Source organism: Delphinus delphis, chromosome 7, assembly GCF_949987515.2.
Source record: "Delphinus delphis chromosome 7, mDelDel1.2, whole genome shotgun sequence".
Lineage (NCBI taxonomy): Eukaryota > Metazoa > Chordata > Mammalia > Artiodactyla > Delphinidae > Delphinus > Delphinus delphis.
The window spans coordinates 25,325,949-25,353,782 of record NC_082689.1 but is presented as its reverse complement, the minus strand read 5'-3'; the positions used below and the strand labels follow the sequence as shown (position 1 = coordinate 25,353,782).

At 34.8% G+C, this 27,834-nt stretch overlaps 1 protein-coding gene across 1 annotated transcript in view; it reads right to left on the bottom strand.

Annotated features, from left to right (window-relative positions):
- ERBB4 (erb-b2 receptor tyrosine kinase 4) overlaps positions 1-27,834 on the bottom strand; it is a 1,108,236-nt gene that overhangs the window by 201,351 nt on the left and 879,051 nt on the right. Inside the window, exons 17-19 of the mRNA XM_060016164.1 lie at positions 26,804-26,936; positions 22,462-22,584; positions 17,730-17,828 (exon numbers count right to left, since the gene is read on the bottom strand). Of these exons, the coding sequence (XP_059872147.1) occupies positions 17,730-17,828; positions 22,462-22,584; positions 26,804-26,936 (355 nt within the window). The remainder of the gene's footprint in view (positions 1-17,729; positions 17,829-22,461; positions 22,585-26,803; positions 26,937-27,834) is intronic.

The window sequence follows — 27,834 nt, the reverse complement described above, 5'->3', positions numbered from 1 at the left end:
AAAGTAGAAATGAAAGAGGAGAAGGTACAACAGACACCGCAGAAATACAAAGCATCCTAAGAGACTACTAAAAGAAACTCTATGTCAAAAAATGGACAACCTGTAAGAAATGGACAAATTCTTAGAAAGGTATAATCTTCCAAGACTGAACCAGGAAGAAATAGAAAATATGAACACACCAATCACAAGTAAGGAAATTGAAACTGTGATTAAAAATCTTCCAACATGGCTTCCCTGGTGGTACAGTGGTCAACAATCCACCTGCCAATGAAGGGGACATGGGTTCAATCCCTGATCCAGGAAGATCCCACATGCCACGGAGCAACTAAGCCTGTGCGCCACAACAACTGAGCCTGTGCTCTAGAACCCACGAGCCACAACCATTGAGCCCATGTGCCCCATTTATTGAAGTCCACATACCTAGAGCCCATGCTCTGCAACAAGAGAAGGCACCGCAATGAGAAGCCCACACACTGAATCGAAGAGTAACCTGCGCTTGCCACAACTAGAGAAAGCCCATGCTCAGCAATGAAGACCCAACACAGCCAAAAATAAAAATAAATAAAATAAATAAATTAAAGAAAAAAAATCTTCCAACAAACGAAAGTCCAGGACCAGATGGCTTCACAGATGAATTCTATCAAACATTTAGAGAAGAGCTAACACCCATTCTTCTCAAACTCTTCCAAAAAATTGCAGAGGAAGGAACACCCCCAAACTCATTCTATGAGGCTACCATCACACAGATACCAAAACCAGACACAGATACTACAAAATATAAAATTACTGCCCAATATCACTGATGAATATAGATGCAAAAATCCTCAGCAAAATACTAGCAAACAGAATCCAATAACGCATTAAAAGGATCATACACCATGATCAAGTGGGATTTATCCCTGGGATGCAAGGATTCTTCAACATATGCAAATCAATCAATGTGATACACCATATTAACAAATTAAAGAATAAAATCCATATGATCATCTCAATAGATGCAGATAAAGCTTTCAACAAAATTCAACACACATTTATCATAAAAACTCTCCAGAAAGTGGGCATAGAGGGAACCTACCTCAACATAATAAAGGGCATATACGAAAAACCACAGTAAACATTATTCTCAATGGTGGAAAATTGAAAGCATTTCCTCTAATATCAGGAACAAGACAAAGATGTCCACTCTCACCCCTATTATTCAACATAGATTTGGAAGTTTTAGCCACAGCAATCAAAGAAGTAAAAGAAAAAAAGGAATACAAATTGGAAAAGGAGTAAAACTGTTCACTGTTTGCAGATGACATGATACTATACATTGAGAATCCTAAAGATGCCACCAGAAAACTACTAGAGCTAATCAATGAATTTGGTAAAGTTTCAGGTTACAAAATTAATGCACAGAAATCTCTTGCATTCCTATATACTAATGACGATACAAACTGATGGAGAGATATACCATGTTCTTGGATTGGAGGAATCAATATTGTGAAAATGACTGTACTACCCAAAGCAATCTACAGATCCAATGCAAGCCCTGTCAAAATACCAAAGTCATTTTTTACAGAACTAGATCAAAAAAATCTTAAAATTTGTATGGAGACACAAAAGACCCTGAATAGCCAAAGCAATCTTGGGGAAATAAACGGAGCTGGAAGAATCAGACTCCCTGACTTCAGACTATACTACAAAGCTACAGTAATCAAGACAATATGGTACTGGCACAAAAACAGAAATATAGATCAATGAAACAGGATAGAAAGCCCAGAGATAAAGCCACACACCTATGATCAACTAATCTATGACAAAGGGGGCAAGGATATACAATGGAGAAAAGACAGTCTCTTCAATAAGTGGTGCTGGGAAAACTGGAGCTACATGTAAAATGAAATTAGAATACTCCCTAACACCATACACAACAATAAACTCAAAATGGGTTAGAGCCCTAAATGTAAGGGCTCGGATACTACACCTGATATTATAAAATTCTTAGAGGAAAACAGAGGAAGAATATGCTTTGACATAAATCACAGCAAGATATTTTTTGATCCACCTCCTAGAGTAATGGAAATGGAAACAAAAATAAACAAATGGGACCTAATGAAACTTAAAAGCTTTTCAAAGCAAAGGAAACTGCAAACAAGTTGAAAAGACAACCCTCAGAATGGGAGAAAATATTTGCAAACGAAGCAACTGACAAAGATTAATCTCCAAAATATATAAACAGCTCATGCAGCTCAATAGTAAAAAAACAAACAACCCAATCCTAAAATGGGCAGAAGATCTAAATAGACATTTCTCCAAAGAAGACATTCAGATGATCAAGAAGCACATGAAAAGGTGCTCAGCATCACTAATTATTAGAGAAATGGAAATCGAAACCACAATGAGGTATCACCTCACACCAGTTAGAATGGGCATCATCAGAAAATCTACAAACAATAAATGCTGGAGAGGGTGTGGAGAAAAGGGAACCCTCTTGCACTGTTGGTGGGAATGTAAATTGATACAGCCACTATGGAGAATAGTGTGGAGGTTCCTTAAAAAACTAAAAATAGAATTACCATATGACCCAGCAATCCCACTACTGGGCATATACCAAGAGAAACCCATAATTGAAAAAGACACATGCACCCCAGTGTTCATTGCAGCACTATTTACAATAGCCAGGTCATGGAAGCAACCTAAATGCCCATCAACAGATGAATGGATAAAGAAGATGAGGTACATATATACAATGGAATATTACTCAGCCATAAAAAGGAATGAAATTGGGTCATTTGTAGAGACGTGGGTGGATCTAGAGACTGTCATACAGAGTGAAGTAAGTCAGAAAGAGAAAAACAAATATCGTATATTAATGCATATATGTGGAACCTAGAAAAATGGTACAGATGAACCCATTTGCAGGGCAGAAATAGAGACACAGATGTAGAGGACAAACGTATGGACACCCAGGGCGGAAAGCAGCACCAGGTGGGGGTGGTGGGATGAATTGGGCGATTGGGATTGACATACATATACTAATATGTATAAAACGGATAACTAATAAGAACCTGCCGTATAAAAAAATAAATAAAATTAAAAAAAAACAACAAATAAAAAATAAAAATTTCTTCTGGTTTCCTTGATTGAACCAAAAGCGTTAACCGCTTTTAGCAGTCACCTGTTGGGTTGCCTCTCCGGGACCTCTTCTCCCTGTTAGGAGTCTTAGTGTTTATGCAGCATATATGGTAAAACGGCTGGGCCATCAGCAGCCATCTTTAACAAGGGCGCTCCACCCTCTCATTTGATCCCTGCATAGGCATACTCCCAACACAGGCCAGTGAGAATCTTTTCCCTAAACCCTGCTCTCTAGACTAGAGGTTAGTGGGACACTTTCCACAAGCTGGGTAGAAACTGAGGTGAGAGAATTCTCTGTGGATCCTTAGGGATTGTAGTTTCCTTTAATTTCCTAGTTCCAGCTCATTCCTGAGGCACACCTGTATTCCTGCCATTTGGGTTCCACCAGACTGCCATTATTTTTCAAGTGGGTTGATTTAGTTTACTTTTTTGATTGAACTATTACAGAATATCATATTTAAAAAGAAACAATTTCTGCTTTCTCCAGTTATCCATTAGTTTATAACATTTTTGTTTTCTCCTTGACAAACTGCAGATGGAGCCTCATAGTCTAATACATAGGTCATTTGATGTTGCAATGGCAAATTAAAAATGCCAGTTATCAGAGATGAAATGAAATATATAATTACTCTCTGTAAAGTGTTATATAGTAATCAACACCCTGAGAGACAGAAACATGATTTGAGAGTCAGCTTATATAAATATAGTGGGTCACAGAATTTCTCCAAATCTTAATTGAGCTTCTACCTATTTTTGTTTGTTTCATACGTTTCTTTTTTGTTTCATATGAGACTGATTTTGTTCTTACTTACAGGTAAATTTTACCTTGAAATTATGTCACTCTTCCCTATCAAATGCCGAAATGTTCCTAAATTTAAGCACTTGAGAAGGAGAAATCCAAATGATAAATATCACTTAGTAATTCACCAAGACCCCTTGTCCCTGAATACTTTATGCTCTAATGATGATTTGTAAGTTAAATAGTTTAGGTGTATGCCAGTGTTCACATTCAGCCTTATCAACCTCATGGCACAAAGAGACCTTATAATGTAATATCTCATCACCAAAAGGACAGTTAGATAACATAGGATCATGCTTCAAAAATGGCTTAGCTGGCAAATACATATTTTAAACAGACCGCTTGGTTGACTTAAGTATCAGAACTGTCTTTCAACAAGTCTTGATTAGCTCACTGTTAACCTTGAACCAACAGTGACTTGCTTGGAATGCATTTCATTTAAGGTGATGAAAATAATATCTTGCATTACTAACAGAGACTCCTGAAAACCTTCATTTATTATCCACATAATAACAATCTGGCATATACATTACTCTTCAGAAACTGAAACATCACTGTATCTATTTGAATTGCTAATGGGAATAAGAAGAGCCATGCTAAGAAAATCCCTAAATAATAGTAAGTTCCTAAACATAGGCTTTCACTTTCTTACTGTGAAAAGTTGGCATTAATTATGCAAGTCTCTGTGCTAAAGTACATTTTAAAGTCTGGTGGTCTTTGTTGCTTTATTACTATGATGAATGAAAGAAAACTTATTCCACACACCTGGATCACACTTAACAGATTTTACATAAATTGTTTCTTTTTTGTTTTTCTGACATTGTTTTAAGAAGTTCAAGCTAATCAAAGTCTAAATCTAAAAGGGATAAAATAATTTATTGATTAAAAATGGGCAATAATGGACTTCCCTGGTGGTGCAGTGGTTAAGAATCTGCTTGCCAATGCAGGGGACACAGGTTCGAGACCTGGTCTGGGAAGATCCACATGCCATGGAGCAACTAAGCCCATGCGCCACGACGACTGAGCCTGTGCTCTAGAGCTTGCTAGCCACAACTACTGAGCCCGCGTGCTGCAACTACTAAAGCCCGCACACCTAGAGCCTGTGCACTGCAACAAAGAGTAGCCCCGCTGACACAACCAGAGAAAACCCACGTGCAGCAACAAAGACCCAACACAGCCAAAAATAAATGAATAAATAAATAAATTTAAAACAAAAATGGGCAATGACACATAAGCCCAATAAGAAGATAAGTATTAAATTTACTGGAGGAACAGTCTGTACTTCATCTTTGTTCATACTAGAACATGGTATGTTGTTCTACATACAGAGGGACGACTTTGGAAGGATACCTTGAGCTTATGGGTCTTTTCAGACTGAATAGTAATTTTAGATAGAACATCTGAAATTGGGAAATATAAGAATTCTCACCCACTACCCATCTCACTGCAACATCTGCCCTGCTGCAGTTCTAACCTATCAGTTTAAATTGGATACTTTTAGATGCAGATGGTGGTGGTTAATTTCCTCTGGACAGCTGATGAAGCATTAAAGGGATGACAGTCTGTTAGTAACAAATCTGTTTACTTCAGGAGCACTGCAAAGACTTTATGCCTTATTAGGAAAGTCCTTTACTCATTTTCCATTAGAAAACTCTGCCAGCACAATTATATTCGTACTGTTTATAAACATCTTAACACACAGTTGTAAACAGTAACATTTCTTTAACAGTTACAAATGTCTGAGAAGTACATAAATACAAATTTACTGTACCAAAAAAAAAGATTACTAAAGAGATATGGAGATATTATAAGAATATAACCTGATTGAGGAGAAAAAGAGAATTTTGTTTTGAAATAGCACTATTTTTTTTTTCTATAGGTGGTTATGTTCAATGACAATTAGATTATCAAGTAGTAGAGTTGGTTTGTTTTTAATGAGCCTGTTGATATTACTCATAGCTATCAAAAGCAAACTAGAAAATATTGTCATGAACATTGAGAGTTTACTGTGAATAAAAGTGAAAAAAAGAATAGTCTTTTCAAAATATGTTCATACCAATAACTCAATAAAATAGGGGATAATTTGTGGCATTCTTTTGGGTGAGCATTTATAGCCAGACATTCTTAATAAATTAACTCCCACAAGTAATAATTCCATTAAGAAGGAAACTGAAAAAATCTTGTTTTTAAGTAAAATATATATATATAATATATATAATATATTATTATATATATATAATATATATATTTTAAAAATAAACATATTTGAAATGAGAAATTTCAGGGTTTAAAATAAGGAATCATGCACCTATATCTGAGAACTATATTAAACTCTAATATCATACTATGAGGGAGTTAGTGTTAAATAAATTATAAGAAAATATTTGTACATTAATTTATCCTCTCCTTACTTAAAACAGAATTCAAAAAACAAACAAAACCACACATACTCAATATGGTTAAAGGAAACCCACACACACACATATATATATATATTTTTATATGGCATAAAATATATCAAAATAAATATATATAGTATATAATATATAAGGATAGAAAAAATAAGTTGAAACAGTATTAGTTTATTTCAGAAAATGCATGCATTTTAGACAAATGCAACTAAATAAATTGTAATGCCAAAAAACTTTGGTATTCCTATACTGGTGAAAAGTTTAAAAGATCCCTAAACACACCATTAATGATAATACTTTCTTATACTAATCTCCTATCATACTTTCTTTGTTTCAACCTGATGAAACATTCCGCTTTATCGAGTTACTGTATTACTAGACAAATCTCACTAAGGTTAAGGTTATGCCATGCTAGTTATCTTTATAGTCTTTGGAGTACATAGATAGTACGGGACATTGCACATGGTAGGCATTCCACAAAAGTCTATTAAAAAACAAATGAAGTAAATATATTTTACCCATCCTTCCAAACTAATAATAAAAATCTACTGAAAACTTACTACTCAGTAAATGGCTATTGTGGGAGTTACTAAAGTTTAAAGTAGCTTTTAACCAAAGACATTAACAATTTTGCTGAGGATACAAAAATAACACATAGCTTCAGGTGTTATACCTTAGTACATGCATTATAAACTTAGTAGAAAATAAGAGAACAGAGAGTAATGTAGGTTGAGATTTACTCTTTTTTAAATCAATGTTATATGAAAAATAGAAAATATTGTATTTTGAAGCATCTAGCTGCAAAAGAAAAAAATACTTTTTTGTTAGAATATAGTAACACACTCATTAAGTGAATGAGTGTTCCATTTTGAAATTAATTTTTCATTTTAAAGGAACTTGGCTTATTGCTTTAAACATCGGAGAAAAAACCTTTTCTGCCTTTATACTCAAACCTCTTGTGTTTGCAGCCTTCCCAAAAAGTTTACACGTGCTTCCTACCGTTAATTTACCACATGCTGCTAGAGCTGACAATTTTTAATTTACTGGTCAGATTCACCTATTATTTGTATGCATTATACCAAACATATTCCCGATTCACTAAAATTTCTTTGTGGGAATACAAGGAAATTATAGTGAATATGGTTGAGATCAAGTGGGCCCTTAGATCTTAATTATAAGTTATCCAAAAAAAAAGAAAAGAAAAGAAAAAAAGAACTAGCTCCCTTGGCTATTTTCTTACCAGGAAACAAATGAAAAAGGGAAATTTATTTCCAACTGTAAATCCCAAATGTTTCATTTTCATTTTCCCCAAGTTAACTTTCTCACCTAGCTAAGCAGCATTTCCTGCCATTATTAGCTGCCGGCCCAATATCAGCTGACCAGTATCTGTCAAACTCCTTGCTTCAGTGAGCTTAGGGACTCCTGAGGAATTCCACGTATGCAGACTTCTGCTTACAGCTTCTAATTATTTTCTAACAGATAATGGAACATTTAAGTCCAGAGAGGTTAGATTAAATTTGTTAAGTGGATCAAAACCCTAGATAAAATTCCAGTGGCAAAGATCACTGTAGAAAACCCTAAGCTTTTTAGTTTTGAGATAAAGAGCCCTCGCTGATTGCTTGTTTTCTGGGACAAACTGGTCTCACAATGTTATACTACCTCAGAGGTATTCATTCTTATTTCTAATCACACGGTGCCAAGCTCTATGTAAACTATAAGCTGTGAGTGCCAAAAACATGGCTTCTTAGGAACTGCAGCAGCATTTAGAAAGTTCAAAAGAATATATGGATATCATTTTCTTTACTGGGAAAAAAAAAAAGATCGAGCTATTTATGTAGTAAGTATAGTACAACTTATTGTTTTAACGGGGTCAAAGGAGTATAGACTCTATGGTAATAATTTTATGCGAAGTGGTCATGATGAGGTTAAAATGCTTAGGCAATACATCAGAATTTTTTAATTTGTATAATTCAGAGGATTTGTCTACAGTTTTTGTAGAAATTCATAACACTCAGTTTGATTTTCTAATTTGAGGGTAAGAATGAGTGACATAAAATGTCATATGGAGGAATATTAAATAAAAAGAAAATGATGAGGTCATCAACAGAGCTTTGAGGAGCAAGAATACCTCTTGAGCAAAGCTTGGATTCAATGAATGCAATGGGCCACCTCAGGAGCTCAGAAGAAAAAACTCAGAAGAAGTAAAACTCTGTGAAGGAACTGCCACTTGTTTTACTGCTTATGGCCACCATCTCTCTCTAAGATAGGGTGATCTTTTGGTGGAGGCAGAGTAATGGTATGAGAAGTCAGTAGACTTTGAAACCAGAGAGCTGTCAGTTCAAATCCAGGCTCTGCCTTCCCTTATTGGATTCAGAATAAGAGAAATGATTTAAATCCTATCTGAAAGCTTAATTCTCCTCACAAATAGGCATATTAATACCCATCTGTAGGCTTTCCTTTGGCTCAATCTAGATGCAAAGAATCATTCTTTCTTTACTTCATAATTTATAATTTTGGTCTTAATTTTATACATTAGGTTCTAGAATATACGTTTTAAAAATATGTCTACTATTAATAGTTGGTCCATGGTGGAACATGATTAAGTCTTCTTGCTAGACCAATCCCTTTTCACTCTGGCTTTGCTGTCACTGAGTTAAAGTTTTTGTACAAATCCACCATACTCCATTGTACAGATTAACTCTTGCAGTTTAGTACAAATAAAACAGTACCCAAACTTGTCCTTGTTAATATAATATCTTCATTTAATCTGGATGGGAATCACCCATATGTGACCCAGGATTACCGAAACCTGTTGCTGAATGTAGGGTTAATCTTGAAACTTGAAGATCTCAAGCAATCTGGGGATGCTCTCTGTCTACTTCTACTTTTACTATGACCATTACAATAACCATTAACTAGGATGATGATGGAGGTAAGGCCAACAGAGTTTCTATTACAAATTCTTTGGGTGCAACCAGACATACTGTCAATCTGTTTAGTTTCTGATAGTCTATGCTTTGCAGACAAACCTGTGACACAAACACGTGACTAATACAGCAGTGGTGGGAGGTAGAATGAGGAATTCTTTTGATCATGGTGAGAAAACGATCATAAAAGAGTTCAAGATATCCTTGTGAGTAGTAATTTCTGTATAACCATTTTAGCAATACCAAGCATGTGGTCATTCATAGATGATTACCCAGTGTTGTAATAAATTTACAAAAGCACATTGAAAAAATATGATGGAGTATATTTACCATTTATCCATATACCACAGTGGAGTGAATATATATAAGTATATAAAATTTATAATAATATTTATATTATATTAATATAATTGTAATATATATCTATAATATATAATAATATATAATATTAATATATAAGTTAACATTTATATTTATTTACTCCACTATGCAGATACACATATATGTGTGTGTATGCTATTGCAAATATCACAGCATATTAAGCCTTCATTTCCTGAACAAAATCACTGCTGTATGAATAAATAAAATCACTTTATGCCCCATAATATAAACCAGGATTTTATTCAGATGGTCCTTTCCTCTTACAGAAACAATATTTTATATCTGTGAATCTACAAACAGAGAATTAAGCATTAACAAAATCATCTATGTCAAGGTTTGATATATTTCAAATTTGCTGATTTTCTGGAAGTTCGATTTCCTGGTCTATGTTTGCCCTGTGGGCAAAAGCTTTCTACCTGAATTTTATGAGCAATCTTCATATTGTAAACAGCTCTTCCTACTGATGCAGTCAAAACGAGTGGGGATTCTTCCTAAACCATCATAATTAGCAAATACCGCTTGGATTGGAGTCAGAAACTGCACGTGATCAGCGTCATTCTCTCCCAGCTGTATGGTGGCACAGCAATACATCCTCTAATCATGTATGAAACTCCCCAAATTGTGGAGTTTAGAGAGCTGGAAAACGCCTACAGTACGGAAAGCAAAGCCTTTAACAGACTACTGATTTCCATTCACTGAATTTAAATATTGGTACAGTAGACAATGTGCCTCCCATATATAATGGAAACATTCACAGGGAAGCGTTCAGAAGATCCCCATTAGGGGTGGTTACTGGCCTCTTGCACACATAGAAAGTCTATAAGGGGTTTTCTTTCTCAAAGGGCTTTCAGAGGGTACACTGAGACCTACTTCAGAGTCAATATAAAGGACTATTCCCCAGCGACATGTTGATGCTCTGGTTTCAAAACGTTTAATAAACTTATTTTGTAGAAATAAATCAGAGATGAACAATATAAATATGTAAGGAAAATTAAAGTATAATTTAAGTATGATTTAAAGTAAATAGACACAGGACTGTTGGAGGGGAATATTAAGTCAATTAGTCTGGAGTAGAGAGGCTTCAGGGAGGAATATTAACAACCTTTAAAAATAGAAAAATCATTCAGTCAATTAACCACGTACTTATTGCTTTCTAACCAGATGCTTGTATTGCGCTTGCCATTAGAGATGCAGACGAGACGTGGGGTCAACAGACAGTCCCTGTCATCAAAGATCCTGTAGTCTAGTGATGGAGAGTGGGATTCTACAATGATTACTAGGACAAATAAATCTATAATAATCACAATAAATCCATAATTTTTTCCTGAATGTTATTAGTAGGTTATAATTTAGATTAAGGGGTCAGGAAAGGTATCTTTGAGGAAGTCTACTTAAGCTGAGAAAATAATGATAACCAAAAGTTCATTAGGTGTAACCAGGAGAAGGAAACTGGGGAAAAGCACTGACTGGTTTGCTTGGCTTGTAAGAGGAGTGGAAAGAAAGTCAGTGAAGAGAAAGAAGACTGGGAGAAGAGTTAGGAGCCCTGGAAGCCAAGGGTCTAATATTTTATTTTGCTTTCGTGAAAACACTGGAAGGTTTTATTTTGCTTTAGTGAAAACACTGTATTAAAAAACAGGGAGATCAAACTGGAAGCTCTTTTTATAATTCAAGCTGGAGAAGTTGATGGCTTGGATTAAGGGGGTGGCAATGGGATATAAAAAGAAGATGATGCTCTCTAAATGTGTTTTTGGCATAGAATCAAAGCATTTTCTCTTGAATTTGTAATGAGTAGTTTGAGCGGTTGTGACATTTAAGGATGAATCCCAAATTTCTGATGGGTACAATAAACTAAATAAATATACACATTCTTTAAATGGGTAAGATTAAGTGCAGAAGAGATTAAGAAAAGAAGATGAAAAGGTAAATTCTGAGTGTGTTAAACTTGAGATTCCCCTGAGATTTCAGTGTGGTGATATCAAGGATGGAGATGAGGTCAGATTCATAAAATAGACTTAGAGATGAAATTTGAGAATCTAGTGAGATGTTCTACAAAACATGTACATTAAAAAGAGGTCTAGAACGTAGCACTGGGAAATTTTAGTATTTCTAGGATTGTTTGCCGGCATGATTCTGAGAAGCAAGAAAGTTGAAGATTTTTAAGAATGTGATTATGGGATAAGGTCGGGGGATAAATTGGGAGATTGGGACTGACATATATACACTACTATTTATAAAATAGATAACTAATAAGAACCTGCTGTGTAGCACAGGGAACATTACTCAATGCTCTGTAATGGCCTATATGGGAAAAGAATCTAAAAGAAAAGAAAAAAAAGACTGAATATATGTATATGTATAAATGATTCACTTTGCTGTACACCTGAAGCTAACACAACATTGTAAACCAACTATACTCCAATAAAAAATTTTAAAAAAATAATGTGATTATAAGATGGTCCACAAATTCAAGATTATTATGAAGGGATGCGAGGACAGGTGGCAGCTGAGGGATAGTGAGAAACAGCGAAGAGTCAATGAATGGGAGACATCAAAAAGGGTTAAATGTTTCTCAAGTAGTTACTATAGGAAAAGAACTGGAGGGAAAGGAGAATATAGTTGGAGAATTAGGTGTTTGATTGAGTGATTTCAGATGTGATGCCATTTCAGACCGAGTTCTCTACAACTAACAGGACATGAACCAGGGCCAATGAAATAACTATAACAGAAGTGATTTACTCTAGTTACTGGTACTTTTTTTCTTTTCTTTTTAGTAGAGTTTTGGAAGACTAAATTCTGTTTCTAATGGAGTTTGGAATCTCTTTCTGAAGTTATTGCTTTATTTTTAAAAGCAAAACAACTATCCAAAACTTTTCTTAATTACTTTAGCAATAATTTTTCTTAACGTAAAAAGGATTGGTTAACCAATTTTTCAAAATCATGCAAGCAGGGCTTCCCTGGTGGTGCAGTGGTTGAGAGTCCGCCTGTCGATGCAGGGGACACGGGTTCGTGTCCCGGTCCGGGAAGATCCCACAGGCTGCGAAGCGGCTGGGCCCCTGAGCCATGGCCGCTGAGCCTGCGCGTCCAGAGCCTGTACTCCACAACGGGAGAGGCCACAACAGTGAGAGGCCCGCGTACCGCAAAAAAAAAAAATCATGCAAGCAGTATAGAATCCTGTGACATGTAAGTAGTGGGCTTTTAATAAAAAGGAATTTTATGTTTTTCACCTCTGAAATGAATGAATTGTATTCATATATGCAAATTAGCAAAATCTATTAGGCCTAAAGATATAATATAATTAAATTATATGTATTTTAAAAAATCCACTATTAGTATAATACAGGATCTAGCTAAGAGTTATTGTTAACTATGGGAAGCCATATGTATGAAAATATTGTAATGTGAAAATAATGTTATAGAACAAAATATCTTTTCCAATCGTTCTGTAAATCTGCTATAATCTAGGAGAAAATGTAAATCTTACCAAAAAATTGTTTGTCTCACCCCACTAATATGGCAGCAACAAGAGTTGAAACAGCTCTCACTAAGACACTGAGTATCATAAAGACAATACAGAGAAGAGTAACAGAAACAATGGACACATCTTCAGAAAACAATAAAACGACTGTTGTGTAAGATAAAAGTTCCTATTGTATAGGAAGAAGGAAACTAGTTATTTTTCTTTTAATAAGAAAATTACCATTTACACAATAAGGTTGGCTGATCTGAAACACCTTTCCTTGCAGCACCTTTTCATGAACTATGTGGTTGATTTGGTGGCAAAGCTGAAACTGAAGCCAAGAAGATTCAAGTTCTCTCTAACCTGAAGTATTATTGATCAGTCACTGGAACTTAGGATAATTATGGCATTTCTTTTATCCTAGATTAGTTCTTTCTAAGAAAACATAAATTAAGTAAAACATTTAAAGATATATGCACTTCCTTGGCAAATAAAATAATGTCAAATGGTAGTGGGCTTAAATATCAGGGGAAACAAACAAACAAACAAAAAACAGAGTAGTGGAAGCTCAGATAAACTCAAGAGCCTGTATGATTTGACCAGACCAGGGTCCCCAATTCCAGGGATCTTGCTCAATAGCATCATTTTTTAAGTATCTGTTGTGCATCATTTGATGAATTTAAAAACAAAGAAGAGACAAAAAACACCCGTGTTTTCCCAATGAAATGGTGCTATTTGAAGCAAGAACTAGGAGAGTGCATAAATGTAGGCATTCTTCTTAAGAAGGTGGACCTTTAGAGTCATTTTCTTAATGTTCAATGTGATCTTCCTTTATGTGAATGAAGAATGTACTGGCCACTCACTAGCAGTGTGTTATTATCATCATTATGAATCCATTAGACATACTTAGGTGAGCTGAGTAACAGCCTTGTGACCAAATCCTCCGTCTCTTGCTTTTAGTGTAGCATTTAATAGAACACAAATTGCTCCTTATTTATTTTTGCCTATGGTAAAAATTCTAAGGAAATATAAAAGTCCTCTCCTTTGCCCTTGGATATCAATAGAAGTAGTAGATGTAGTGAGTTTTGAGTATTAAGTTGTTGCATGTTTGTCATTATTGTAACAAGTGAGTCACAGCTATATCTGATAAACCTAGTAGTAGTAGTTATTAAATCTGGAATATTCTACCCTAAGAGTAAAGCTGCAGGGAGGGAGGGCAGCAAAAAGGTCTAACGCTTAATAAAAGTATGCAGTTTCCATTGTCTTTGGAAGCTGTATTTTCCTCCTATACAATGATATGAAACACAGGCACATACATGCATATTAATACTAATACACACATAACCAGTCTGCAAAGGAGACATGTGGCATGGTTGCAGTTATTTTAGTTTGAAAGTTATCCTTGGAACACTCTACCATAGTGCTGTACCTTAGTTGATTTCCTCCTGCCTTTCTTTGCCTAATGGCTTTCTCTTGCTACTGAAGCCTGTTTTGCCACACTCTGCAGGTAGCATATGCAGGAGAATAAATGTCTTTCTCTCCCAGTTGCTCTCAACCAATGACTGACAGCTGGAGTCCTTTCATCGTCTCCCTTACATTTTAAGGAGAGTAACTCGGAGGTGTACGTCCTACACTGGCTGCCAGAGTCTCTCCAATGGAAAGAAGCTCCAGTCACTCATGAAGGCAGATGACTTTACTGATTCTCCTGTCTCATTTCCATATTCCCTTACTGATGAGTCCCTCACCTCCAAAAGAAACTATCAATACTTTCACTCAAATCCTTGTCTCAGGGTCAGCTTCTGCTTCTGGAAGAGCCCAAACTAAGACATATGTCAAACATGACTTTTAACTTAATAACCCTGAGAATATTTGCAATTTCAACTCAATTCTTAGGTCCAAATTGCAAATAATTTTGCTAACATAGACCTTTTGTGGTTTGATATGTTATTTAAGCACTTATAATGATCTTCACACATAATAGATGAGGTAAAAATGTAGGTATGAAAAGTAGGTATATGTTTGTATTAAAGTTATACCAGCCTACTTAAAATACTGAATTCACCATTAATTTTTCCAGTTCAGCAGTATTTTAATTGTTGTGAAGCTATCCTAATGTTTTAAAAGTTGAGAAAATAGTAAGAAGTGTTTCTGCTTGATATTTATTGAAACTCTGCCAACAGCAGTTCATCAATCTGTTAATCTTCTAGCAGTTATTCACCAGGTAGGAAAGGTGCAGTCAAAATATTTTCCCTAATTTTTTTTTTCATTTTTAAGAAGATCAGACTCTTTAGAGTCTGTTGGTCACCAGATCTATCAACCATCTAGGAAAATGATGCCTTCGTGGCTCAATCAGAGCTTCATCTAAATTTCAGCAGAAATCTGTAACTTCAAGCTGCCATCCCCACTCCTGTTTCCATGGGAATAGACTTCAGATGAGGGAAAAGAAAAAATGGACGGGGTTAGGAGCTTTCAAATAGTCATTCAAAATCATGATGAGGTTTTCAAAGCTTCTCTCCTAGGTGATTATTTTGTAGCCTCTTAACCCCTTTTTGCCAGTCTGTTTCCATGGAAATATGACAAAAATGGCTGTCCAAGCCTCCAGCAGAGATTATTAGCATTCTTGTGAATTTCAGCTTTGGCTGCTGTCTAGACTGGGCAAGATCTTTTACTATCAGTTTTACATATTAACTACACTGTTTCTACTCATTGTCTTTTTTCTTTATCATTTTTACTTCTTTGAAAGTTCCCTTCACAAATTTATACTTATGATCAAGATCAAATTGATCGTGACATCACTGAAAAAAGCTTGTTTTACATTTTAATATTTGAACCGGCTGTAGAGAGCGTCAGAAATTTTAGAGACCGGCAGAAGGAACATTATTTAGTTATTGGACTCAATGTCTGTTAGATAGGTGTTGATAGATATGCAGCAAGAATCATATTTAAAATATTTAGTAACTGTTAAGACACAGCACTGAAACCAAGGGGGACACTGTGGGCTCCTGGGATCTGGAGCCTTTCTGTTCAGCCTCAGTGACCTTCCCTGAGTTCCAAAGGGCAGGTTCAAACAGTTGTTAATCAGGGAAGGGAGGGGATTCAGAGACAAGGAAGGAGCAGGCAAGAAACAATAGGGTCCCGGGATACAAATAACAATATCTTTGTGCTCTTTACAGAAAGAAAACCCCCAACAAATGGAAATTGTTAGCATTCTTCATTCCAGATTAAAGGAACCAGAAAAGCTCTTCAAGACACCAACTGAGGCCAGATTAAAGGAAAGGAGGCCCTGCACACACCCTAATCTTATCAGCAATCCCACCCTTGAACCACTGCTATAGAACTCCTCACTAAACTCACTAAACCCTCGGGGTTGGGACACACAGTTTTGAGGGCAAGAGCCTGCTCTGTGTCCCTCTGCCAGGCACAGCAATAAAGCTATTCTTCACCCAAACTCTGTCTCCGAGGTTCGATTCGGCACTGGTACACAGAGACAGAGCTTTCGGCATCTGCACCAACCAATCAGAGCAACAGGTTGGTCCCACTTAAATTATCAGCCCTATTGTATAACGACCAATAAGTTGTTAAACTAAAAGTAGCCCTATATAAGATGAGTATAGCGTTAGACCCAAATAAATTATCCAGCGCCACAAACTGAGCTCCTATAAAACTTACAAAAGAGCGTACAAGAGAAAAGGATAGAAAAACATAGCAATTTGTCTTTTTAAAAATCAAAGTGCATATTCTTTTATATGAAGGTCATTTGAAAATCAAAATCATTCTTATTACTGAAGACATTATGCTAAAAGATAGAGAAAGAATACATATGGGTCTTTGACAGCACCTCTGGCAAGATATCTTGTGTTGAATGTGAAAAAATAACAGCATGCTACATACATAGTTTCACTTGTTGTACCTTCTGAAATTTGCTGAGCAGCTCAATCTACAATTATTGCTAGGGGAAATCTTAAAGTTCTGGTTGACCTTATAAAGTACTTTCATTCTTCAGAACTCTGGAGTATTTTACCTATAAGGTCTTGTCTTATGAATATGAATTGAAAAAAACAAGTTTCAATGTGTAATTATCTGAGTTAGTGGGTTCCTAATTTAAATTTAACAGCAACTAACTCACTATCAAAACTAATCTTGATTGATGTTTTCAAGTAATATATCATAACAACAATAAAATAAAGCAGTCTGATTTTCCAAATCATCGTCACTACTCTCAAATGCAGTCTGGCATAGTAGTTAAACACATGGCCGTTGAGGGCAGGATTTGGTCAGCAAGCCAAATCTGGCTTTTAGCTTGCTTGTGTAAATAAAGTTTTACTGGAACACATTCATACCCATTCGCCCATTCCTGTGTTTTTTTTTTTTTTTTTAATTGTCTATGGCTGCTTATCTACTAAAAGGAGAGAGTTGAGTAGTTGTCACAAAAACCACATTGCAGGAAAAGCCTGAATATTTATTCTCTGGTCTTTTAAGCAAAAGTTTGCTGACCCTTGCTCAAGCCTTTAATTATAAGATTATACCATTTCCAGAGAAGACACTTTGAAGTTGGAGTCTTTTTTTTTTTTTGAATTCTAAAAGCAGTCTATTAATAATGGATAAAAACGTGATTGCCTGCTGTCTGTACTTACATCCATAAACTCCACATTGGCTTTGGGACCAGTTGTTTCATTAAGAATCTTAATAGCCACAGGAATCTTCACTGTTTCTCCTTCAGGGACCCAAATACCCTTGGGAGGAAAAAAGTCACATTAAATCTATATTAAGACATACAACATTTAGACCAGAAACAAAATTTGATTAAACACTTGACCTATTAATACCTTAAAAAATAATTTAGAAGTTCCATATTTTGTCATTCAATCAACAAATGTTTTTCAAGCACCTGTTATATGTTACAAATTACTCAGCAACTTTGTTTTCTGCTTTCATTACCTGAAGGTGGATCATATATGTATTCTGCTTTCAAGGTGTTTACGCTATTATCAAGTTCAATTTGTGTACATGAAAAAGGCTTTGAATAGTAAAAAAAAAAAAAAAAAGAAGAAGAAAAAGAAAAAACATTGAAATAATAATAATATTTGACTTGGATGATATCATCAACTTCTCACAACTTTGAGAAAGCTGTTTTGCTTTTTGAACTTCAATTGTCTTATTTGTAGTTTAGAAGACTGGGGTAATTAATGTTGGAGGTTCTTTTCAGCTTTAATATTATCTAATTATTCTGCAACTAAAAATAAAATGAAATAAAAAAGCATATTCTTATGTATCAAAATTCAGATTGATTTAAGAATTAATTTTCTAAGGTTGATTGTATAAGAATTAGTTTTCAGGGCTTCCCAGGGGGCGCAGTGGTTGAGTCCGCCTGCCGATGCAGGGAACACGGGTTCGTGTCCCGGTCCGGGAAGATCCCACATGCCGCAGAGCGGCTGGGCCCGTGAGCCATGGCCGCTGAGCCTGCGTGTCCGGAGCCTGTGCTCCGCAACGGGAGAGGCCACAACAGTGAGAGGCCCACGTACCACAAAAAAAAAAAAGAATTAATAGTTTTCAAAGGCAAGTACTAGGGAGTATTGAGCACATATTAATTTGTCTATATTATTTAATATTCAAGGATTTTTATTATTTCTGAAGTAATACAAAATATTTATATTAGTCACTGAAAGTTCTCTCTTCCTCTAGAGACATAATTATATTCAAACAGGACCTGTGCATTGTGGGAAAGTATAAAGTTGGCAGGGTTTGGGTAAAGTACAACTTTAGCTAAATAACAGCATTTCTGAGTAAATAATTCAATCATCTGAATGAGGATAATGATACTGGTAATACAGGGATGCATAGAATATACAAGAATATATTTTTTTAAGTGTATCGTCCCAAAGGAACACAGAAGCAGATATGAGGTTACATGTAAAAAAAAAATCTCAAATTTTAATTTATTAGCCTTGACATCAAAAATGTCTTCTAAGGACAGTTTTAACATTAAAATGAAAGGAAGAAAAAAAAAAGTCTACTATTCCTGAGCAGAACACCTCCACTTCCTGTTTTTCTTAATATCAGCTGGTTGTAGTTATAAGGAAAATATTTTTAAAAGTTTTTCACTTAGTACTTCTATGCTAAGACATATGTATTTGTGTTATCCAAAGTAGTAATAATAGAAGACCTAAACACAAGAATTATTAAAAAGTCAAAATAATAAAGAAAAAAAGACTTTAACCTTTAGAAGGTGAATTTAAGGGTTATGTTCTTAGAGTGAATAGGGAAAGCTATATGTCAAATGCACAATAATAAGCCAAGTTCCCTGCAGTATATTTTTTTTTTGTAAATTATTAACGTAAAAATGAGAAAAAAAAAGCCCAAGACCCATTTTCTTTTTGATGGTACTAGGGTGGAGAACAGGCTTACCGTTATTTAAAAAAGTAACAACAGAGGGGGTTACCTTATAAAGATATAGCATCAATATTAAAATATTCCTAAAGTATACTTTTGAAATAAGAATATACATTCAGTGTGAATTAATTTGCACTGCTTTTTAAATTAGTATAGTCATTATTTTCCAGGCTCCATCAGACCACAGTTCAACTATGCTGATACCATGATATTGGTTCAAATCTTTTATGTTTAAACACAGTGTATCTTCAACCAGAAGGAAGCATTAACCAAGTAATTGGCTAAGCCAACTTGAATTTCTGTGGTCAAGAATAGTTCTTTAAAGACAGTATGTCCTTGTAAGAACTAATATATTAATTAAAACTTAGGGTCAACAATATACACTGTAGGCATAAATTTAAACATACTTATGGAACTTTCAATAAGCTTTTAATAGAGGTAATTTCAATACATGTGCAACACTCTTGGACAGTGGGCAAATAAGTGTTGTTAAAAATATTAATAAAGCTTTATTATTAAATAATAATAAAATATTATTAATATTTTACCTTCTGAGGTCACTAGATAATATTTAGTCTTGAGTTATATGGTATTCATGATTTAAAATAAAATTCAATTTCCAGACCGTACCATCTTGAAAAATACAACCATGACTATATGCAAGGTACATGCCAAGATTGAGTTACTTTTAAAATGGAAGTCCATTTTTTTCCTAGCACAATATAAATAGAGAAACAGATAGGATACATTGTGTCTCTTTAAACAGAAAAAGGATTTGAAGACTAGAAGGTATCAAGTCAGCCTAGAATAGTTTATATTCAAATTAGGTACTCAGCTAATATATTTTTTTTTAATTTTTATTGGAGTATAGTTGTTTTACAATGTTGTGTTAGTTTCTACCATACAGCAAAGTTAATCAGCTATACATATACATATATCCTCTCTTTTTTGGACTTTCTTCCCATTTAGGTCACCACAGAGCACTGAGTAGTGTTCCCTGTGCTATACAGTAGGTTCTCATTAGTTATCTGTTTTACACATAATATCAATAGTGTATATATGTCAATTCCAATCTCCCAGTACATCCCACTCTCCTTTCCCCCTTGGTATTCATACGTTTATTCTCTACATCTGTGTCTTGTCTGTGTCTCTATCTCTGCTTTGTAAATAAGATTGTCTACACCAATATTTTTAGATTCCATATATATGCATTAATATACAATATGTTTTCCTCTTTTTGACTTACTTCATTCTGTATGACAGTCTCTAGGTCCATCTACGTCTCTACAAATGACCCAATTTCATTCCTTTTTATGGCTGAGTAATTCTCCATTGTATATGTACCACATCTTCCTTATCCATTTCTCTGTTGACGGACATTTAGGTTATTTCCATGTCCTGGCTACTGTAAATAGTGCTGCAATGAACATTGGGGTGCATGTGTCTTTTTGAATTATAGTTTTCTCTGTGTATATGCCCAGTAGTGGGATTGCTGGGTCACATGACAGTTCTATTTTTAGTTTTTAAAGGAACCTCACACTGTTCTCCACAGTGGCTGTATCAATTTACATTCCCAACAACAGTGCATGAGGGTTCCCTTTTCTCCACACCCTCTCCAGCATTTGTTGTTTGTAGATTTTTTGATGATGGCCATTCTGACCTGTGTGAGGTGATATCACATTGTAGTTTTGATTTGCATTCCTCTAATAATTAGTGATGTTGAGCATTTTTTCATGTGTTAGTTGGACATCTGTATGTCTTCTTTGGAGAAATGTCTATTTAGGTTTTCTGCCCATTTTTGGATTGGGTTGTTTGCTTTTTTGTTATTGAGCTGCATGAGATGTTTGTATATTTTGGAGATTAATCCTTTGTCAGTTGCTTCATTTGCAAATATTTTCTCCCATTCTGAGGGTTGCCTTTTTCATCTTGTTTATGGTTTCTTTTGCTGTGCAAAAGCTTTTAAGTTTAATGAGGTCCCATTTATTTTTGTTTTTATTCTCATTACTCTAGGAGGTGGGTCAAAAAACATCAGCTAATAATTCTGAATTTAATTGAACAAAATATGCAGAACAAAAGATTAAGAAACTTTTGCATTTTGACCATAGAATAAAAGTTTTATTTTAAAGAGATTACATTATTTTTGGAAAATTCAAGAGAGAAAATTAAGGTTTATATTCCAATTGTTAATAATTTCCATTAAATAAATCTGTCTTAAATATAAGAAAATAACATTTTAAGATGTAAAGTTCTTAAGATCTTACATATTTTAGCCAACATATTTGTAAAAATGTAGGCTTGCATATAGCTTTGAGAAACTTGTTAAAGCAAATTTTGGGAATTGAAGTAATGGACATTACAAGAAGGATTTAGTACTATCCCAACAGAGCTTCTTATTCTTGTTGTTTACCATTAAAAATAAATTTCACCACAATTAACCTTGGGCCTGGCCTTTGAATTGGTTTTGTAATTAAGTTAAATAAGTAAACATGCAAATGCCATCATTCAAGCTCTCCCTTTCCAGAAATATCTCTCTTATTAAAAACCCATGTTGTCACCCTCTCCTTCTAGCTAACCTGAACTTAGAGAAAAGAAAGAAAAGCACATTGCCCAGGTCTCTCGGGGATCTCCTCCTGTGTAGGGGTAAAGGTAAATGGGTTGGATCTGGGTATTTTGGAAAAGAACAAATTTGCCAAAGGGAGATGATATCAAAAGGACCTCAGAAGGCATTCAGAAAATGAACAATATTTTGGCTTTGCATCCTTGTTTCCTGCTTTCTCATAACTGTATCCAACCCAGTTTAGTCAATAAAAATTAATGAATTCATTTGTTCAGCAACTTCTCAATACTATAAAGATTTCTCCTCTCTGAATATTAAAGAGGAGTTAGGTTGGCTAGAACAATAACTTTGACTATTATTTAAAACAAGTCTGAAACAAAACTGAAAATAACTGATGGTATGTGTTATTTTCTACTTACTTTATAAACAGTTCCAAAAGCACCTGAACCAAGTACTTTTACTCTTTTGAGCTCAGTTTCTTTCAAAATACGTAGTTGAGCTTGATTAGGCGCCGTACCACTGGGTGTTAAGGGTTCTACCAGCTACAAAGCAAAAAGAGTACAGGTTACACAACTTTCGATCCAACAATCAGTGTTCCTCTCTTTTTCTCTCTGGTTCACTTTCTCACACATAGAAAACACACACAAGACCACTTTTCCTTGACAAACAATATGTTTGTCAAATGGATCACTCACAATTCCTTCTGACCCTACCCTTTCTCTTCTCATGCTATTCACCTGGGTGAACACAAGTAACAAATGTATACCTACCTTGAGGCATACTAGTCTAGGGGATTTTTTTCCCACTTTTTATAGAAATTTAGAGACTAATTAGGGGCTCTTAATTCTACTTTTTCATGCTCCTTCCTTTTGGAAAACTTCATCTAAGACTTAGAGATTTTACTTATGCCAGTGTACTCTATCAAAGTTTTTTTTCATTTCAGGAAATTCGATACATAAAAATTAAATAAATACAATTTTTAAAATTAAAAAACTACCTTCTTATCATTTAATACCTAGCAGGGAAGTCAGGACAGACATGTCAGAAGAGAAGAAAACAAGTTAGCACAATGTCACTATACCAAGACAGTGTTTCTAAATCTTTCATGTACATATGAATTACCAGAGTTTTTTGTTAAAATGCAGATTCTGGTTCAGTAGATATGGATTTGAGGCTGAAATCTGCATTTTTACAGAACTCCAGGAGATTCCTCTTTATGATGATGGTCCTTGAACACATTTAAGTAGCAAGGCCCTAGAGCACCTTCTAGGTTAAAAATTCTAAAATGCTATGAATTGATTCTAGATCATAAATGAATTCTATGAAATGCAGAGGAATAAAATAACCACTGGGGAGTGAGGTTTGCTTTTTGTGGCTCCTAAAAGGAGGAAAACTTTAAAATTGGTCTTGAGATAATAAAAATGGATGGACATGGGGGAGGACACTGCCACCAGGAAGAACAGTTTGGACACAGTATCAGGGAGAAGGACAGGTCTGAAGGGTGAGATTAGAGTGGGAAATACCAGTTCCTAAAGTGGGTTGGGTAGCCAAAAGGGGTAAAATCAGGCTGATAATTTTAGATGTCATAGTTTAGATGCCATTTCCAGAGAGGATGGGTAAGCAGGAGAAAGATATGTAACTGTGTGCCAATTTCTTGACTATGTGAATACAAAAATGTAGACAGAAGAGAGACTCTGGGTACCACAAAGTTTATACTGTATGTTAAAATTTTAGAGTTTTATCTATGCTTGAGGAAAAAGGCAAGTCAGAGAAACAAGAGCTTTTTTAAAATTTATTTTTAAGTTAAAAAAAAGAACTAAACTTTAAACACAGACAAATACCTTGTTCTCCCTCAGCATAAGGAAATAATTAAGGCCTACTCCTCCTACTCACATTGTCTTGAAAACCACCACAGTATTTCAAAATGTCTGTTTATAAGGCTAACTGCACTGCGGTCCTCAGCTTGGTTATTATTATCATGCTTCTGTGAACATCATGGTCTACTTAATTAGCTAAACAGAATCTTGAATGTAGGTAAAGTTTAGGGATGTTAGCAAGAATTTGGGAAAGGTGATAAGAATTATAATATTCTTAAGCTATTTTTTAACAGTCTGGCAACTAATACACTTTTATTTCAATTTCAAATTTATCTTGTAATAATGCATATAACTGCATTCAAGTCCCATAAATCTCAGAAAGAGTCACACAATTCTTTAACAAATCTGAAAAAAATCTCCTGCAGAGGATCCCATTCATTTGAATCCTGCTGTGCAGAATTTCTTTCATAGATTTTGATACACATACTATGTATACAGTAAGAAACTTTTATAAAAGTTTAAAAGTTATAAAACTTTACAATCATATACAAAAGTCATACAAAAATCATATGCAAGATTGGGGACTGGATTTTAGCAGTTTAGGCTAGATAGACTTAAAAATGTATATACATGTATTATATATAGGCATATACTGTGCAATAATTTCATATTTTGAAAACTTTACAATTCTACCCGCAATTTTATTAAGTATCATTCAATTTATTTCTACAAACACATTTTTTCCCCAGGAATTTGAGTATTATACCATTAAAAGAGCACAGTTTTATTTTATGACCCAGTATGGTAGAAAGACAATTGAGTTTAAATTTGTGGGTTTGTATATCATTGTTGCCACTTACAGGCTTAGAACGCAATTTGCCTTTCCTGGCCCTTCATTTCACATCTGTGAAATTGGTATACCAATAATTATCTTAGAAGATTGTTAAAGGATGAAATGGTATATACGTAGGTGGAAAACTCTGGAATATTACCTGCCATAATATAGGCACCAAATCTGTCACTCTTCAAGGGATAGGATTATATCTCATTAATACATTTCTAAATCACAGCATCTATCAAAGTATCAAGCTTATAGTGCACCTCAATAAGTGTATATTGAAAAAAAGATTTTCTACTTTTATGCATGCAACAGAAAAAAAGACAATCTGGGTCAACATGATTTTGTGAAGCGTATCAATTTTAAAAATCTTCCAACAACATATCATGTTTTGACAAAGTTTTCACATCTGAGGCAGATTTCTAGCTTCAGTATTTAAGAATTTAAGTTGAACCTGTTAAAAATTCCTCTTCTATTTAGATGGTAGGAAATCACGGTTATTTACTCTTACTGAGAGAAAGATGAGAATTCAACAATTAGCTAATTTAGTCCTAAGCTATAACTTTCTATAAAAAATAGAATATGCTTATAAAACCAATCAGTATGTGTTTATTTAGTAATGAAATGCCAATTTGGAGGGCATTATTAGAAAGCACCATATTAACAGCACAAAACAAAACAACTATTTTCATAGCAATGAGCTTTTCCTACACATAGTTAAGAGACAGAATTTGTCTTCTATTTATTCAATCACCTAAATATCCACTGCTATTCCAAACCTTTAATTCCTTTCCAACTCTAGTTTATTTACTTCACTTTTCAGAATTCTTTCAGTGACTGCTCCAAGCTGTCCATAAGGGAGAATTCTACCTGTCTCCATCATCCTAGCTAACCTGAAAATATGCACAGCACATGGGCTGTGCCCAAACTGTTATTCATGTTCACATGTACAAGGCTGAAAGTGATCAAGTTGATCTTTTGTAACATCCAGTTCAAGTTGGAATCATTACTATGTTCACTCTGTGTATATAACTACCATTTTTATGCTTGAACGTGTCTACTGATAAGACAGCCCATTTAATTTCAGATAACTTCAATCATTAGAAGTATCTTCTTATATGTAACTGTATAGTAGCTTTCTGAAACTTTCAAATAATTCTATCCAGATTTAACTTTTGGGGGAAAAGAGCTAAAATTTAATTCATTATCAGTGTGAGAAACATATGAATGAATGAATATTCCCATTCCTTTCAGTGTTAAGAGGAAAAGTCAAAATGTCACACTGACAGTGAGACAGAAAACAAATGCAAAGAAGGCAGACTGTCTCAGTACAGATTTGCTCTGAAATGTTCAGATAGGCATGGATACGTGTATCAGGAGAAAGAGGTAGGATTCGAGTTGAGAAGGATATGGTAACACATGGTCTTCTGCAATTGTTTTTCCTCTATAACCTTTATGGTGAAAACGATCAACTTGCATGCTAGAGAATTCAGTGTGGCAATACAAAAGAAATTATAGTATTTTATGGATAATTTACATATTCACAATAACTAACATGCATAATATTAAATGTACCTCATAAATAGTGTGATAAGGCCTATGTGATTACAAAACTAAGCTTTATCCTGAAGCTCATCTTTTCACTGCTGCTATAATGAGATCAGTGGCCAGCAATTTAATGGCCCTAATTAAAGCATAAATTGCTTGCCAATCTGGCTTTATTTTAAACCAAAAAAAATCTATTGTTTTCTAACATTTTTCTAGTTCTGCTACTGAGATATTCTCTGACTCAGATATTTTCTAGTTCTGCTACTTGTATATCCTAGAGCTTGTTAATGGACCCCTGTCTCCAAAAGAAACAGATCTGGCCCAATATGATAATTTCCTCGACCCCTGCTATTTGCCCTCTTCAAGCCATGAGCCTGCCTTGACTACACTTATTATATACTCTGATTTTCCATCAACTTTGTATACGATACTATAAAATATAAACCCTCAGCAGGAAATTGAATAGAATTTTCTCTTGGATTAAAAAACTAAGTATATAAACCTTCTAAACCTAATGAAAATCCCTAAACACTTGAAGAGAAGAAATGAACACCTCACCTCTGTTTCCAGGAATCTTCTTAAGGCTCTTTTCTTTTTGATGCTCTTCCTTCTAACATAAACTGCAAATGTTAGACCCACGATGACCATGATGAAGAGCCCGCCAATGACTCCAGCTGCAATTAGAGGAGTCCTGCCAACCAGAATGGAAAAGTAAAAACAAAAGTATGAAGAGAGAAAAGACAGAGGAAGAGGAAAAAGCAGTTGGACAAGCCATTATCCACATATCACAAGTCTAGTCAATTAGAAGAAATGCAAATTAAAAATGCATTAAAGCTTTCACAAAACTTTTCTCATGGTAAAAACTGTACCTGTTTTTTGTTTTGCTTTGTTTTTTAGTAATAAACCATGCACAGACAACTAATCTTTGGGGATGAGCAGCCACAACATGCCATTTGATGAAAAAATGTAAAATTTGATAACAAAATGAAGAATGTATGCCAAATTTTTGATATAGGATAATTTTAAATCATTTTAATTTTACTTTTATCTATAAAGAAGTAGAAATGCATTTAAATAGTATTGTTGTGGTTTATAATATTATTTTCAACGTTTTCTCTGAAGCAGGCTTTCTCAACAGTGGCACTATTGACATTTGGGGCTGGATACTTGTTCATTCTGGGGACTGTCTTTTGCATTTTAGGATGTTTAGCAGCATCCTTGGTCTCCATCCACTACAAGTCAGTAACACCTCCATCCTCTAGTCATGACTGTCTCCAGACATTGTCAAACGTCTTTCAAAATCACTGCCAGTTGAGAACTACTGTTCTAAACCAAAAATGAGTGGTCTGAGGACCTATGAACCCCACACCTCTGGTATATAGAGATATCAACAGAGAGATGCATTGACAAAAGTGCTATTTCAAACTCTGGCAAGGGCAACTTTGCTGGGACAAAGGGTACGAGAAAGATGAAGACTGGGTCAGATGGGTTTTCAGAGTTATGATGACTGGAGTAAGCATTATTATTAAAAGCAGGAATAAGCATCATATACCCATGAAAGATGTCTACACACTAAGTATTAAAAAAAA